Source organism: Arachis ipaensis, chromosome B6, assembly GCF_059453495.1.
Source record: "Arachis ipaensis isolate K30076 ecotype BB chromosome B6, ASM5945349v1, whole genome shotgun sequence".
Taxonomy (NCBI): Eukaryota; Viridiplantae; Streptophyta; class Magnoliopsida; order Fabales; family Fabaceae; genus Arachis; species Arachis ipaensis.
The window spans coordinates 138,122,547-138,141,256 of NC_142441.1; the positions used below are offsets into that span (position 1 = coordinate 138,122,547).

The 18,710-nt window shown below is 36.8% G+C and overlaps 1 protein-coding gene and 1 pseudogene across 1 annotated transcript; one reads left to right on the forward strand and one right to left on the reverse strand.

Moving 5' to 3' along the window:
• Positions 1-2,691: 2,691 nt before the first annotated feature.
• Positions 2,692-6,021, reverse strand: LOC107605092 (RNI-like superfamily protein). The gene is made up of 2 exons (XM_016306842.3): positions 4,421-6,021; positions 2,692-2,915 (listed from the first exon to the last, which is right to left on the reverse strand). Exon 1 carries the CDS (start codon positions 5,885-5,887, stop codon positions 4,484-4,486), a length of 1,404 nt encoding a protein of 467 aa, XP_016162328.1. The 5' UTR covers positions 5,888-6,021; the 3' UTR covers positions 2,692-2,915; positions 4,421-4,483.
• LOC110263836 (plant intracellular Ras-group-related LRR protein 8 pseudogene) lies at positions 5,949-12,990 on the forward strand (annotated as a pseudogene).
• Positions 12,991-18,710: the final 5,720 nt, after the last annotated feature.

Sequence of the window (18,710 nt, forward strand, 5' to 3'; positions counted from 1 at the left end):
TATGCCACAACCAGTTATCATCAAGTATCACAGAACTCATGCAAGAGGGATTAACATGTTGAATTTTTAATGGAAATATTCTGTTTGAAGTCATCTTTGCTTTATCAATGAACCTTTCATTGTTGTCAAATACAGTGCAATATCCACAATAAGTTATCATCTTATATCCCTTCTCAGATAATTGCCCCATACTCAGTAAATTGTAATCAAGTTCAGGAGCATAGAAAACATCATAAATATAACTCAGAGAACCATCCTTCAATCTAATTGGTATGTGCCATTTTTTCTTCAATATGGATCTTTGTACTATTACCAAACTTCAATAATAGTTTAACTGAATCATCTATTGAAGAAAATAACTCCTTTCTACCAGACATATGATTACTGCAAACATTATCCAAGTACCATATATTTTCATTTTCAGCACATGAATTACTTGTAAAAAATAAAGTCTGAGTACCCGGATTATCATTAATTAGCATTTTGATACTGATTTTCTGCAACATGTGCTTGATTGTTATTCACCATTTTGAATCTGCAATCTACTGCTTTGTGTCCGTACTTTCCACAATGAAAGCAGTTGAAATTAGTTCTTTCTTGATAAAAATTGCCTCGACCTCTTCCTCGGTTGACAAGTCTAAAATTCGTTCCACCTCTTCCTTGATTAGGTGGTGCAAAGTTATTGTAACTTCTTTGGTTGTAATTGCCACGACCTCTACCTCTGAAACTTCCTCTGCCTCTACTTTGAAAATTAAAACCACGACCTCGTCCTTCTTGTGTACGGCTTGATTCTGCAACGTTGTTGAAATTCACTCGGCTTTTCAGGGCTTACTCGGTTGATTTTTCTGACTTCTCCAATATTCTACTGATGTGGCTTTCCATGGTTCCTTGCAACTCTGCAATCGTCATAGTATCCATATCGTGGGACTCTAGTATCGTAGTCACCACATGGTCATATTTCATCGGCATGGTGCGAAGAATTTTCTCCACCACTTTGCTATCGGGCATATCTTCTCCATAGACTCTCATCTTATTGACAAGATCTCTAACACGAGTAAAATATTGCTCAACAGTTTCTGAGCTAGACATCTCGTACCTTTCATATTCTCTTCTCAAAGACTGTAACTTTGCTTTCTGAGCTTTATCTACGCCTTTGTATGACAGCTTCAACGTGTTCCATGCTTCCTTTGCACTTTTGGCATTTGCTATTTTGCCAAACACCGTATAATCTACTCCTTGATGAATTTGAGATAACGCCAATTGATCTCTCCTCTATTAGGCAGCATCTACTCCTTCTTGCAAACCCGGTTCAATGAAATTCCACAGGTTCTGGGCCTTCAAATGGTTAGACATCAAAGTCTCCCAATAACTATAATCAAGTTTCCCATCTAACTTGGGACCGGACCACACAATATTAAAAGTGTTTGCCATACCGACTCTATGAATAAACAACTATGTGAGAACTCTCCCACACCTTACAAACTCTCAAACACCAGGCGTTGGATTAACCAGCTCTGATACCAAATGTAAGTATAATACCCACAACTTACTTGGCCCTAGGATCACTCACTCATATAAATGACGCTATCATATTTTTCATCCCTCAACTTCACCAACACTCATATAAAATAATAGAACAAAGAAGGGCTTCACATAATCATATCTTTTTCATGGAACATACAAAATACATAAGGCATATGTGCCTTTATATAGGCAAAGTTTCATACTAAAAGTTCATGATTCTACTAGCTTCTTAATACACATACTTATCTAACTTTGCTTCTTACTTTGACTATTCAAATAAGTAATCTTCTTGTAATTTCTAACACATCTTGAAAATTCTTTATCAAGCTTAGTCATCAATCTTGAAGCTTCCAATGCACTTCATGATTCTTCTAATATGGAGGTGATGAGTGCAACTTCCATTCAATTCCAATTCAATTTGATTTTGAACTTCTTCAATGTTCTAGTATATTGTAGTTGTACTACTTTCTTGAATATTATTGATTTAATTTTCTAACATATAGTGAAAATTAGGTTCATTGATGTTATTATAAATTAGATCGTTTCAATGCACAATCATACCTGGTCTGTTTATGTAAATGAACCGAATTGAACCAGATCTAATAATTATGGTCTAAACAATTAAGTTTATTAGTGTTATTATAAAGATTTTGGGTTTTTTTTTGTTTTTAATCTTTTAATTATTAAACCGGTTTATTAAATACATCCAATCATAATTTAACACCTAAACATCCTTAAAAAAAGTGTTTTGAGGTAACTTTATGGGAATATCTCCCTTTAATATTTATATTAATCAAATAATGACAAAAAATACTAAAAATTGGTGACACCCAAAAATTTTTCTATAAAAAATATACGTGATAAATAATTTGGAGACCATTCTAGTGTTTATACTGGATATGCATATCTGTACTGGTTTACTACCACGTCAAAGGGAATTCGTCAGCCATGATTTGTAGAGCTCTTTGCTACTTTTCACATTCATTTGGCTGTTCATATAAACGACAGAATTTTCAAATTTCACATTTAAAAGAGAAAAAAAAAAAAAAAAAAAAAAAAAAAAGAATTGCGCAACTTATGCTGATAGGTCTCCTAGACAAACTTTTAGTCCACTGTGTCGTGTTTAGTCACTGCGATGCAATATTGCAATTCGACAAGAATTTCCTATTTTCTTCCTTTGTTATATATTCTGTTGTATTCTTCCATGATATTTGGAGCAAAATGTGATGCTTTTTTCACTCCAGTTGCTTTATATAGCTGGATTTTACGAAAGATTCATCCCCTGTTATGCGCAAAAAGATTTATGAGCATTCTCTTCTTGAAAGAAAACTTAGTCTTGTCAGCTCCATCAAGAGCCATTGCACGTGTAGCTGCTGCTTCTGCCTACAAGACTAGTGCAGATAAACGACAGCCAGTTAGGATTTGTGAAGAGACTCCATAACCAATAATCGACTCTTCAATTATTATGCAAGAGTAGTACCATAGAAAACGATATCAGAACGAATGGCTTTTCTTATTCAATTAAAAAGAATTCCTTATTTTTTTTATTTTAAATCATTATAAAAGGAACATTTGTGTATTATCTCAAAGTCGTAGACAGTCAGCGAAATTAAGGAATAATCTAATTTTGCACCCACTATCGAATTTGGAGATGATTTTCTTTTTACCATAATTTCGCAAACAATGCCAACAAAATTGAGGAATAATATATTTTATCAGAATTCTGCTGTTGCCAGCGAAATTGAGCAAGAATATTTGCATAAAAGTGGTTTCAAAATAAATAAATGTAACAGAAACAAACAATTGGACAACCGTTGCCTGCAAAATTAGGAGACAACGCACAAAAATGTAATTTCTTCTACAATGATTTAAAATTAAAAACAAAACCCAAAACTCAACTGTGTATTAAGAAAACATCCTTCAACAAAGGATTGGTTATAAGAATTCAATTCCATGTTGCAGCCCTAACTACTAACAATGAAAAACACACTAAACTTCTAAAATTAGAATGAAATTAGAATTAAGGACAATACTAACTACAAACAGTTTTAAGAACATAGTGAGATTAGGTTGGAATTTCATTTACTACCCTTGCTGCATATCTGTGGTCGTCATGGGCTTCTTTGCTAACACTAAGACTGCGTTTATTTACAAGGATGATACAAGAATACAAAAAAACAAAATCATATTTGACACAGAGACAACATATCTAAAAACACTGAATTGATATATTTTATGCTCTTTTTAAAGACACTAACAAAACACAACTTATTTTTTATTTTTTCTTTCATAATTTTTATCAAATTTTCATAATTATATTTTTTATCATTATATTTTTCTTCCTAAATTTTTGTATGAAAGAAAAAAGTAAATTCAACTTTCATAATTTGTTTTAGTTTACCACCAAAACAAAATAGAAAAACACTAAATTTTGTATCTTAGTCCTTTGTGTCTTATTCTATTTTGTCTTGTTCTCAAATCCAGAAACAGCCTAGGTGTTCATGGCTGGGTCAGCCAGCAGAGTAAAAGGATTGGGTCTGCAACAGGGTGGAATTGATAAAGGGACCCTTTGCAATTTCAGACATTTACATACTTGCATAAAAGGTCCTGTTTACAACTTTAACTCATTCGACAGACCTATCTAAATTAAACATCCCCTAACCAATAAGCAAATAAATCCCTCTTCCGAAACAATTCTTAGAGAGTTAACGAATATGATTGTATTGTACAGTGTGCACCCAAATGAAGCATAACGCAATATGATTGTATTCACACAAACCCACAGAATGAGATTACAAGTCATATACATAATTGATATCAATATTCAACGAGTGAACACAAATTACAGAAGAAGTAAACACTATACAAATACAACGTTCAGAAGTGTGATGTATACCTGTTTATTTTAAAATCAGAAAAACATACACTTGCTTCTTCTTGCAACATCCACAAGGCCAAATCAAACAACAACTTGAATGAATTTATTCGATGCCCACATTCTTGCAGCGTCAGAAAGCTTATGTTCTTCAACCTGTATTCTTCTCAAACGAGGAGAATTCTTCATGAACATCTCAATAGCCTCAGATTCAATCCCAAAACAATGTACAATATCTAAAGTCTCGAGCCTCTTGCAGCTCCTAAGGATGGAAACCATAGCCGCACCAGTGAGTCTCTTACACCCTCTCAGCCGCAACTCAATCAAATTCACGCAAGAAACCAACATCGAAATGAGTTCCTTGTCGAGCAGCATCTCACTGTGGGACAAGTCCAGTTTCCTCAAAGCCCTCAAATGCTGCCCCAATGTTGCAAGCAACCCAAGCTCTCTTTCCACAACATCACAATTTATCAGCGCCAGTTCCTCAAGCCCGTTACTCGCCGCCGCGATCGCAAGAGCCTTTAGTCCTTCTCCGGTGACAAGGCAACAGCTCTGAAGCCTGAGAGTTACAAGGCCTCTGAAATTTGCAGCCACCGCGAAGAGGTGGCTGTTGTCGAGGTCGAGTGGCAAACGAAGATCGAGTTTTCGAAGATTGGATCTACAATGAGTAAAAAAATGAAGCAAACCCTCCCTGCTTCCACCGTCATAGACCAATAGCGAGTTCAGAGAGATGCAATTCTCTGAAAGCTTCAAGAGAACCATGTCAACCACAGTCCTGCAAGTTCTGAGCTCAACTTCTTGGAGACCCTGCAAGCACTGACCGAAGGAAGAATAAGAACCACCGATACCTTGGCAGCTCCGAAGCTGTAACCGCCTCAGATTCTTGCAGCTCCTCCATAGCCAACCGATTCCCCAGTCGTCTCCACGGATTCCGACAAGACAGAGACTCTCCAGACCCAAATTAGAATCCGAAACAGCATAAGAATCTTGATCACTCAGCCAACCGCCATCAAGCGAATCGTCTGAGGACAAAACGATCGACAAGTCCCTCAAGCAAGGGAAAGAGAGGAGCCAGGTGAGGGTAATAGGCCTGGGGAGGGTAACAAATAGGGAAGTCAAACGGGTGCAGGATTTGGAGAGGGAAGAGAGGGAAGGGAGAGAAAGAGGGCCGGCGAGGAATCTGAGGTGGAGAAGGGTGTGGGAAAAGCAGGAATTGGAGACGAGAGAAAGAAGGTGGGAGGTGGTGGAAGGGGAAGGGTCAGAGGAGGAGAGGAGAGAGAGGGAAGAGAGGGAAGGGTGTTGGGAGAGGAGAGAGGAAAGGGAAGGGAAGAGGTTGGGGTGAGGGATGAGACGAAGAGAGAGCGAGGTTGTAGAAGAACGGTAGAGGAAGAGCCAGCGCTTGCAGACAAGGGAGACCGAATACGAGGATGATGGGGGTAGCCTCTGGAAAATCTCTTGAAGGAGTTCATCACACAGGACTGTATCCATGTCTGGTTTCTGTCCCCGTGTGTGCGTGTTTTCTTTTATTTATTAAGAAGAAGGTGAGGGGATGGATGGATGGATGGATGGATTAGGTGAGAGGAAATGAAGTGAGGTTGAAACTTGAAAGGTGAAAGAAGGCGAAGCAGCTTACTTGGAGACTTGAGGGCGTGTAAGCCACATCCTCCTATTGGGATTTGGTATCCATTTCTGTCAAACAGGAGCCGCTCTCACGTGTCAAACACCACGCTTCTGTTTTCTTTTTTTCCTTTTTCTTTATTCCCCTCAAATTAGGATTAGGATTCGCCGCCTTTCGTACAAATGTCAACCGCGCACGGCGGACGGGATGCTGCTTCCCCTTCCTATTTTCAAATCCTCCTGTTTCAATATTGATTGATTTTAGTCATCGGGTATATTTTATATTCTCATTTTCTTTTTCCTCGTAGTCTTTTCAAGTATCCGGAATGATACAAATTTAGCCACTCTAGTTAGCTGGTTACACCAATTATTACACATCTAACACATATTTAACCATCAAATACACTAAGTAAATACAGATTAACTAGTTAGCTGGTTACACCAATTATTCAATAAATTTAACCATCAAATATAAACACTAAGTAAATACAGATCAAATATTTAAATAAGCCTCTAAAAAATTTAAATATTTAAATAAGTCTCTGAAAAAAAATCTAACTCCAACGATATATTCTCGAATAAACTTTTGTTCTTTAAAAACATTTTAAAATTATTTCTATCAAAAAGATTGATTTTTTTAAAAAAAAGTTCATGTCTATAATAATATTTTTAAAATTTATCTATTTCGTAATAAAATTTATTAAAAATTTATCATTACATATTACAAATTTAATTAAAAACTACAATTATCTGAAGAGAGTAATTTTTGAAAATTTTTAAAATAATAAAATCTATTTTTTATAAAATTTAAAATATCTTATATAAAATTTATTAAAAATTAATTTAGATATTTTTAATCATAAATATATAACACCGAATTTACAAATTTAAGTGTATGTTATTATTTTCTATACTAAAATTTTTTTAAAGAATTTTAATTTTTAAATAGATCTACATTGAGTAATATTATAGAGTGAACACTCAACTCGATCTTTGTCCATTTTAAATTAGGACAGCAATTCCAGTAAAAAAAAAAAAATACAGCCATGTTGGCCCTGTCCGTCCCAAAGTGAGCCATCGCGGCCCCTCTATCATATTCCTTGACCAAATTTGACAGAAAAATCTTATGTGACAGTTACCGGCGCTGATGTGGTGAAGTTAGTGGTGTTGGACATCCACTCGAACCAGCTTAGAAGCCTACCGAACTCCATTGGCGGCCTCTGTAAGCTTAAGGTCTTGAACTGAGTGCCAACACTTCAACAAACTGATACAGCTTCTAGAAAGCATTGGTTTGAAACTGAGAAAGCTAAATAAGTTATCAGTGAACTCTGACAAGCTCATCTTCCTTCCACGCTCCACCTCACACCTCACCTTTCTCAAGGTCATCGACATTCGCCTCAACTGCCTCCGCTTCTTCTCTGACGACCTCGAAAATCTCGTCAGCCTCAAAACCCTCAACATCAACCAGAACTTCCACTTCCTCTTATTGGAATAAGGGTAATAGAAAGAAAGATGAAATGAAAAATGAAATCAGTGATCTTATTAGTCAAAAGCCTAACTTATAATATTGTGAATGGATATATATAGGCCCAATCACTAAGCGTTTCAGATACATAAACAAATAGTAATGGTCTCAACAATGACTTAATATTCTAAGTCTTAATATTCTCCCTCAAACTTAGAGGTGAGTCAGACGAGAGCACTCTAAGTTTGGATTTGAAGAAGTTGAAGCTAGTTTCTGGAAGGGGCTTCGTAAGGATGTCAGCGACTTGAGCTGAGGAGGGGATGTGATTGACAAAGAGTTGCTTATTTGCTACCCATTTTCGAATAAAAGACATGTCAAGGGCAAAGTGTTTAGATCGTCCATGGAGGACAGGATTAGCAGCCAAAAGACAGGTACTTAGGTTGTTGCAAAAGATTACAGGAGGATGAGAGGCACGAATATGAAGTTCATCGAGCAATGTCTGAAGCCAGGGAAGTTCTTCCATGGTTGAGGCAATGCTGCGAAACTCGGCTTCGGTGCTGCTGCAGCTCACGTTGATCTGCTTATTGCTGCTCCAAGAAATTAGGTTGGTCCCCAAGTAGACACAGAATCCAGATGTGGATTTCCTAGCATCCAAATTATTAGCCCAATCAGAATTACTATAGGCAATTAAACGCAAGTCTGAATTAGAAAAGAACTCCAAACCATGATGCAGTGATCCAGCAAGATAACGCAACATGCGTTTCATTGCTGACCAATGAGAGTGAAGGGGTCTGTGCATATATTAACTAATTTTGTTTACTGAGTATAATATTTCAGGGCGAGTAATAGTCGCATATTGGAGTCCCCCGACGATGGAACGATACAATGTTGGGTCATCAAAGATATCATCACCCTGATTGCTTAATTTGAGTGTCGTAGCCATAGGGGTGGGCATGGGTTTGGCATTAAGCATCCCTACCCTTGTAAGAAGGTCCTTAATATACTTGGATTGAGACAAAACAATATGAGAGTTAGATAAGAAAGTAGTTTCAATGCCAAGAAAATAATGTAAAGTGCCTAAATCTTTAAGAGAAAAGATAGCATTTAGTTGAGAAATAAGATGATTAATAGTGGCTTGGTCAGTCCCTGTAAGAAGAATATCATCAACATAAACAAGTATGTAAGTAGTGTTAGTAGGTGAGTGCGAATAAAAACGGAGTGATAAGATTTTGTGTGATAAAAACCAAAATTGTGAAGAATATTTGTGAGTGTGGTGAAACAGGCACGAGGTGCTTGTTTAAGGCCATAAAGGGCCTTATGAAGCTTGCAAACAGCATGTGGATTAGAAGATGTGAAACCAGGTGGTTGAAGCAAAAAACATCTTTATCTAATTTACCATTAAAGAATGCAATATTGAAGTCACATTGGCGAATGTGCCAACCTTTGGACAGAGCCAAAGTGAGGAGAATACATATGGTGGCTGGTTTAACTACGAGGCTAAACGCTTGATCAAAATCTAGACCCTCTTTTTGGTGGAATCCTTTGGCAACAAGGCGTGCTTTGTGCCGTTTAATAGTACCATCTGGATTTTGCTTGATGGTGAAAAGCCACCGACATCCAATGACAGTGGCATTAGGAGGTGGGTTAACAATTTTCCAAGTTCAATTTTTAAGAAGAGCATTGCAACTTTTCACTCTGAAAATTGTATGGCTTGATCAACATTAGAGAGAATGGTAGATAAATTAGCTTGATAATGAAGAGTACTGCAGTGGATTTTGGGTTTTGTGATACCGAATTTGGCACGCGTTTGCATGGGATGAGTGTTTAGAGGAGGTGAATTATTGAGGATGGATAAAGGGACAGGGACATCAATCCCAGTGATAGGAATGTTAGAAAAAATAGGTGTAGCTGACTTAGATGAAGATGAAGAAGAATTAGTAGAAGTAGTAGTAGGTGGGGAGGAGAGAGTAGTACGAGAGGGTAATGGTAAAGTGGATAAAAGAAGAGGATGAGAAACAAAATAAGTTATCACATGAATGATTGGACAAGAAATAGGAGTGGATTGAAGAGAGGATGAAGAATTGGATGAATGATCAGAAAAAAGTGAATGATAAGGATAAGTGATTTCATCAAAATAAACATGACGGGAGACATAAATTTTGCCATCCAAAGCCAAACACTTATAACCTTTGTGGTTGGTGGCATAACCAAGGAAAACACAGGGTTTGGATCTATGTTCAAGTTTATATTTATTGTAACAGCGAAGAGAGGATAGCAAAGACATCCAAAAATACGAAAAAAAGTGTAATCAGGAATTTGGTGATAGAGGAGCTCAAAGGTAGATTTATTGTTAAGAGATGGAGATGGAAGACGATTAATAATGTATGTGACGCTGGTGAAAGCATCAAGCCAAAATTTGAGAGTGAGAGAGGCATTAGCAAGCATGGCTAAGCCTAACTCAATTATGTGACTGTTTTCATTCGACTTTACCATTTTGAGGATGAGAATAAGGACAAACGAGTCTATGTGTGATGCTCGAGGTTAAAAGCATGAGATGTAAATTCTCCTCCATTATCAGTTTGAATGCATTTAATAGAGTATCCAGTGAGATTTTCATTGAAAACCTTGTATTGTTTGAAGGCAGTGATGGTTTGGGACTTATTGAAAAGTAAAAAGATAGAAGCGTAGCCAGAGTATGAATCAACAATAGACAAATAATATCGAAAACCGGATGAAGAAGGGACATGGGAGGGACCTCAAAGATCAGCAAAGATGAGTTCAAGGGAATGAGTGTAAGAGTGATGAGACAAAAAATGAGGAAGTTGATGACTTTTGGCCTTGCAACATGCATCACAAAGGGATGTAGCAATGATATTATTAGAATAAGGAATGGAGGCATGTTGGAGAGCTAAGGCAATAATTCTAGAAGAGGCATGAGCAAGACGTTTATGCCAAAGATCACGAGAGACAGTGTTAGTATAACAGGCTTTTGGTGCATCGAGAGAAATAGTGTCAGGGACATTCACATTATGAAATTTGTAAATACCATTTGTTTCAGAATCATGCAAAAGGATTTGTTTAGAATGAGAAGATCTATACACAACAATAATGTGCATGGAATTCCAAATACACCCCATTGTCCTCAACAAACTTTTGAACATTGATGAAATTTTTAGCAATGTTGGAAACATGTAATAAATTAAATAAGGCAAATTGGATATTAGAAGAGGGTGAAGTTAGAGTAGACTTACCAATATGCTTGATCCAAATACCTGTTCCATCACTGATGGTGACATGATTTGAACCACTATATTTGGAGCTAGAAATTAAATTTTGTTTATCATGAGTGAGATGGTTTGAAGCTGCAAAATCTGGGTACCAGGCATTATCTTGAACAGAAGACGGTGTGGCAATTAGGGCCTGAGGATTGTGAAAGGAGGTTGATGGAGAAGGTGGAGGCTGAGATCGTTGAGAAGAATAAAGAGAGTTATTAAAATTCTTATCAAATCGGAAATAACACAGCCAAACTCCATGACCTAATCGACCACAAAGTTGACATTGAATTCGATTTGGGGTTTACCAAGAATTGCGCCCTCCGCGAAAGAAGCGTCCTCCTTTGCCTCGACGCCCACCATTGCCTCGACTAAAATTTTGAGATGTGAAAAACGATGCTTGTCAGTTTGAAGAGGTAAAATTGTTACCTGGAATTTAAGTTAGGGTGAGATTCGCTTGATCTAATGGTGTTTCTTCTTTGGTAAATTGTTCTTGCATTTCATCTTGTGCGATGAGGAATGCTTCAAGTTCGGGAATGGTCCATGATTCTTTTCTGCCAAAAACAAAAGTGCACAAGGCTTTGTAGTCAGAGTTCAAACCCTCAAGAATAGCATTAACTTGTTCATCAATTGTAAGGAGAGAACTGCCTGTAGCAAGATGGTCTATAATCTTTTTTATTTGAAGGAGATATTCAGTGGCAGGAAGGGTGAGTTTCTTGATGAATTTTAATTGGGTCTTGAGTTGTTTGATGCGGAATTTGGTGTGAGCCGCAAAGTATGTGTTGAGACAATTCCAATTTTGATGAACTCGAGTGTATCCAATCATATGATTTTGAAAAGAAATATCCATTGAAGACAACAGCCAAGTCTGGATCGCATAATCTTGTTCAATCCATGCTTGATAGGTGGCAGATTCATTTTCAACAACTTTGTCAGCTTCTGTGGCAAATTGGGTTGGGATTTTGGTTTCATCGAGATGATTTCCAAATTTTTTAGAGAAAATTGTGGACAAGGCAATTTGTTTTTATGGAAGAAAAGAATTTTTAGTTAATTTGTCAGCAATGAAAAAAAAAGAAAATTTTCTGGGTTTGATCAGAGGTGGAAGCCATGGGAAAGGAAAAGAAACAAGAGGAAAAAGAAAATGAAGAGTGGAGAAGCTTCAAGTCCAAATCGGTGCCGCTCTTGATACCATATTGGAACAAGGGTAATAGAAAAAAAAGTTGAAATGAAAAATAGAATCAATGATCTTATTAGTCAAAAGCCTGCCTAACTATTACAATAGTGTGAATGGATATATATAGGACTAGGGGTGGCAAACGGGCATAAACCTGCTGGGCTGGCCTGCGTAACCCGCCAAAAAAGGCGGGTCGGGTTGAAAAATTGGGACCACCAAATAGCAAAAATCCGCCTAACCCGCACAGCTTAAACCGCGAGATTTGGCGGGACGGACTTCTTTGCCGGGCTTAGTGTTTTTTTGGCAAGGAAAAATTTTTGCAATTTTTTTTGCCAAAATCCAACTTTCCCCAACCCAACTTACAAGAAAATGAATATGAAAATTGAGTGTTTTGGATTATGTTTATTTTGATTTGGAGATAATATTTATAATTGTTTTGGATTATGTTTATTTTACTTTGGAAACAATATTTATAATTATGTTTTGGATAAAAACTTGGTTTATAATTATGTTTATTAGATATTTATAATTACAAAGATTTTAATGTTTGTGAATATAAAAATATAAATTTTTTTATGCTTTTATAAATTATAAATTTGTTAAAATAATGGTGAAATTATATATATTATTTAATAGTTAATAGTAAAAAAAAAAAGATTTGGCGTGCTTATCCGGCGAGTCCGCAGTTAGGCAGGGCGAGGCGGACCAACCCGCTAAAAGGCGGGATTTCGGCGGGGTGGACTTCTCTGTTTGCCACCCCTATATAGGCCTAATCACTGAACGTTTTAGATACACAAACAAATAATAATAGCCTCAACAATGACTTAATATTCTAAATCTTAATATCTTCACTATCTCCCTTGCTCGGTTGGCCTCTTCTTCTCTCTCATCGAACTTGACATCAACTACAAGAGGATCACCTCCTTTCCTCCTTCCATTGTTGGCATTATCAATCTCCAAAAGCTCCGATGGTAATCTGCTCATGCCGCTGCCATCGAAAGGGACGGAACAGGATTTATATGCCGTGAAGGAGTACCTTTGTCAGAAGATAAATTTTTTGTGATCGCTGTCGTTTTATAAAAGTTCATTGTTATTTAGATTATTTTTTTATTAGTTTAATATTGATAGTAATTAATTATAATAGAAATACATAAAGAGTACATAAAATTACCACAAAACAATTTTCTTTTACAGTAAAGCATTATTACTCCTCTTTTTATCAAATGACAGGTCTCTCTTAACTTGACTCTCGCCACTAGAGATTTTAGTGGGGAATCCACGTTGCCCTGACCCAGAGGTACGCGCCAATAGTGCGTGCTTGAAACAACACAGTCCATGCATACGTTTGGGCATGGCAAAGGCACGTGCCTGTGTAATGGCGAATGCCAAAATCCTAATAGGGCAACGAATTTGCTCTCATAGGAGTTAATAAGCACTTTTATATTTTTGAGTTGTTTAAAAAAAAATAGAAAATAATATATATTGTACTTGTTATTATATAATAATAATTATTATAAAAGAAATTATTTTGTAATTAATTTTATGTACTCCTTATTGTATTCTTTATGTACTCTTATTATAATTAATTACTATTAACATTAAACTAATAAAAAATAATATAAGTGTTTTGTCGATTTTTAGCAAATCGATGGTGGTTCGATATCTAGTGGTCTGGGAGCGAAACCTACTCCTCTGTGCGAGTACCAGTTTTCTAAAAGTGCATCAAAGTATCTTCTATTAGATAAATATTATTAATTGAAATAAAGAAAGTTTATAAATTGGTAAAGAAAACGTCAAAGTTAAAGTTTTCAAAGATTAAATGTGTAGAAAGCAAAAGACTTGTATTGAAATTTAAAAAAAAAATGAAGTGCCTTTGACTAAATCGAAGGACTTTGACATAGAAATTTGAAATGCAGAAAGAATAAATTGGGCAATGAAAATAGAGAATACTTAATAAATAAATTCACTTGAAATGTTAAATTTACAGAAAAGAAATTTACAGAAAAGTAAATTAAAAGAAAGATGAAGATGGAAGGAATCCTTCAGAAAAGATAACTCGATTGCAGACTCAGGAATTCTCTGGGATGTGAGTGTGCTTGAGTGTTTTTTCTGAGTAAAAGTTCCAACCCTTATTCCTTATCACTTCCTAGTATTTATAGGCTAATCTTACATAACTGACAATTAAGTTATAATTAATTATAATTAAATACTAAAATACCAATTTAAACTGTAATCACTCTGGTAACTGTTCCCGCCGCGTGATCGTAGATATTCCCCATGATTTCCTCGTGTGAATGAGGCCACTAACTCTTTCGCTTCAATGACTATTTCGAACAGTTCATCGAAAACCTGCTCGATTTCTCGAATCGAATTTCCTATTCGATTAGCCTATTCGACTGACTCATTCCAAATCAACTCATTCTGGTCGAAAATATTTTTGACCAACAAATTGCCCCCTTGGATTAATGTGATTGCCTTCGATAACATTATCGAAGAATAAAACACTTAATCCAAAGAGAAATGTCAGTTTTCAAATCAGTAATAATTGTTATTAAAACTCCCCATTACTACTGATCCACTCAACACGTCTCCCGAAACTTGCGATTTCTCTTTCTACCATTTCACCTTCCTCGCGAAGTTACCTCTATTCGCATTCCTTCCATAGTAACGGCTACAGTGATACTTTAAATTCCTTACTTTCTCCTCTATTCGAATCTCTCAACCCCATCATTCTTTGAGCTTTCCTTGCACCAAGAATTTTTCACAAAATCCCCAACCTTCAATTTTCCTTGACAGTGGCTGGTTCTTCTTCTCATGCCACTACTCAAGATAAGGGTAAAGGTCATGCAATAGCACCGCCATCTCCACCCGCCCTTCGCATTCTTAACTAAATCAATGATGAAATTATTGACAATCCCCATTTGCAGGCCAATGACACTAGAATCCTAATCCCCTTCACAATCGGTGAAGATACACACTGCTTTCTCGGACCAATTAAAACTCTTGAGAGAGCAAACAAAAAACTCTCTTCCTTCCCTAATGCTGAAGGGGAAGATCTATTGATGAACCAAACTTTTAATATCTTTCACTTTATCAACCAAAAACCCTTCCAAAATAATCCAAAAATCAATCCTCGAGGATTTGATTTCACAACTTGGTATCAACGTCTTGAACCCACAAAAGGTGCTACCTGGGGAGCCCTAGGAATACAGGAGCTATTAAGGCTCTCTCATTTTTCACTCACTACTCATCCTTGGATGATCGGGAGAATGACTTGTTTCTGGAATAGAACTACCAACAATTTCCACCTTCCTTGCGGAATGATCGGGATGTCTCTCCTCGATGTGGCTGCCATTACAGGACTCCCAATAAATTCTCCAGATTGTACCCCTGACATGCAATCCCAGCATCAGTACAAGGTTACTTTCAGCACCTCGTACAGTGAGTTCATTTCCCACAACATGGTGCAAACGGTACAGAAATTACAGATAATGAACATGTAGCCTTTTTGTTTTATTGGCTAAATGCAGTTTTGTTCTGTTCCCGAAGCGTACAGATGTCAAAGCTCTTCCTTCCTTTGGCTGCTCTTCTATATGAAGGAAAAGTTCTCAACTTGGCCAAACTTCTTTTGGGGCATATTTTCGAGGAGCTTGGTCTACTTGTCTGTAACCTCCGAGATAATAAAATAATCAACACAGGAGGTCCATTCTGGCTCCCTCAATTATGGCTTAATGCCATTTTTGAAAATTTTATGACAAGACCTGAAGGTGGCAATACCGATAAACAACACATTGAGGGTTTTCGTTTGTCTAATTATAAACCCAATTTTCCAAACACCCAATCAGATGAAGATAGATTCTAGGCTGTTTTCTCTCCTTTTCATTCCTGCAAAAATTTTGATAACGATCAACTCAATTTCACTCCTTTTCTGCGCCGCAATTGCGGTCCTGCCTGGCTTGATTGTTTGCTCTTTCCAAACACTAATGAGGAGAATGAACTTGCAAACTGAACTTGGGCAAACCTGTTGGCTGTCCAAGTGATACCAATAGGGTTACCACAGTATCGGAAGGAAAAGTTCAAAATAGCCTTGTATGCTCCTCACTTAACCGCTAGGCAACTGGGATTTTCTCAAGCTATCCCAACTCCACAACCTCGACACAGTGAACCATTTTGTCACATTACTCTGACTTTCCAAGAAAACTTCAACAATTGTCTCTCAAAAAATCAAAAACGAAGAGACCACTTCAATTTTTTTATCTATGAATGCAGTTCATTTATCACCAAATCTTGTTTTGAATGGTGGTCTACTTACTACTCAAGGTACACACGTACTTTGGAAGAAATTCAACAAACTGCCATTCGAACAGCTGTCACTGAAAGTTTTCCAAAAAGAACTCACAAAAGAAAAGCTGAAGCTACTCGACTACCACCACCCAAGAGCAGAAGAACTCCTACCAGAACTTCTCGTAGAGTAACTCTTCTATTCATAACTCTATTTTCAAACTAGAAATATCCTTCAAATATTACTATTATATTTTTTAAACATAATTGATTCTGGACTTTTAACAGTTAGTGTTGCAATCATCAAGCGAAAGCGCTGATGAGAGTGAACCAACCAACAAGGATTCTCTTGCTGCTTCCTCTCAATCGGAAGATGCAGCCGATTCTGATCCTGGCCCTCAATTAATACTAAGATCCAGAATTCCTTAGGTAACACAACCATCACTACACTCATCTTACTTAGTTTAAAAATAAATCTTAAACTCATAATTGTGTACCTTTTGTATTAGCCCATTAATGTTGCCCAATCGACTTCTTCCACTAGAGCTCCTAATCAACTAATCCCTCAACAACAAAATGACACAGAGCACTCCATATCACATGATTCAATTCAATTTACAGGATCCCTGCAATCAATTTCTGTTGCTCATCCACCTCTTCTTCACACAACACAGGTGATCGATCTGACAAAAAATCCTTTGCAGCACTCTCCAGAAGAAACCCATAGACTTGAATCAATTTCACCAAATAATCAAGCTGTATCTTCCACAAAAAACATAGTAGTCGCAGACTCCGATTCTGCTTCTAAAGCTGCTGACACCACCAATTCAACTTTCTCTCGGTCTAAGGTTTCAGAAACCCCTCTAGAGTTGCAACCTAATCCTTCCCTTCAAGCTAATCCTCAGACCCCTCCAACTAGTGCCACCTTGGACGACTTGATCTCTATTTTGAATAAAGTTATCCAGGAAAATAAGGTACCAGTGCCTGAACCAGAAATCTCAAGACCTGCTTCATCAAGGCCTTCAATCGAATTAGATCCTGATACTCGGGAGCAACTTCGATCACTCATCAAGCTTTTAGATCATCCTCCTACCACCTGGGTTAATGATCCAATCCTTAACAAACTCTTGGCTGATCTTTTGAATTCTTCTTTTGAACTCCCAACTAACACACCATATTCTGCTTCAATTCAAGAATTCAAACAACTTCTCAACGAAAGCGTTGCATCTCAGTTCCAACTTCAAGAAACTGAAAATAAAGAAGCTACAGCCATATCCAATATAGAAGATTGCTTCGCAACTGCTCAACCAATCCAAACCTCTTGTGAGAAATTTGATCGGAGAATCTCCCATGCTATTTCTGTTCAAGCTTTTCATGATCAAGAAGAAGCAAGGCTTGAAGCAGAATTAATTCAAATCCAAGAACAACTTTCCACTATACGCCGAAATCGAGCTACTTTAGCCAAACCTCTGGCCGCAGCCCAACAAGAACAATATCTCCTTATTCAGGAACTTGTCTCAATCGATACTAAGCGGGGAGAATATGAAAAACAACTTGAGAAGATTCAAGCCGACAAGTTCAAACAAATAGAAGAGCTTTCAATTCTAGAAAACAAAAGAGCAAAACTGCACTCCGATTTGGCAAGACTAGTAGCACCCTGACTTCCCTTTTTTAATTCTATTTTGTAATATCCTTTGTCTTTTCTGAACTTTATATATGTTGAACTTTTATGCTTGCCAACAATAGAAAAGTTTCAAGTATTTCCCATTAATCGAGTTAATCACTTTTCCTGACTCGATATCTTTGATCTGATAGGCATTTCTAAAATATGCCCCTATTACCTGAAAAGGGCCTTCCCAACTATGGGACCATTTACCCAGAAATCTTGATTTCTTCTCCATCGGTAAAAGGACTTTTAAAACTAACTCGCCTATTTTGAAAGACTTTTCCTTAATTTGATGATTATAACTTCGAGCAACACTTTCTTTTTGTCGAATTATATTATCAAGTGCCAGGATTCACTTTGAGTCCAATTCATTTAATTCATCGAACATTGCATTCCAATAATCATCAACTGGCAAATCATTCTGTCTTGCTACTCTTAAAGTATTCAAATTAATTTCTAACGGTAACACTGCATCATGGCCGTATACCAATTTATAAGGTGATGTTCCTCTCGAACCTCTTGGCGAATTTCGATAAGCCCATAATACTTGCATTGACTTAAAGTTTCATGCCACGTTCGAGACCTATTCCCGATATGCTTTTTAATCAAGCTTATCAATATCTTATTTGATGCCTCTACTTGTCCATTAGCCTGTGCATAATAAGGAGTTGAAGTGATTATATTAATGCTTCTCGAAGCCGCAAAAATTTTAATTCGTTGGCCAGTAAACATAGTTCCTTGGTCATTACTTAACGTCTGAGGAATTCCAAATCGATGGATAATATGTTCCTCAACGAAGTCTATTATTTCATTTAGACCAACTTCTACCAACGGAA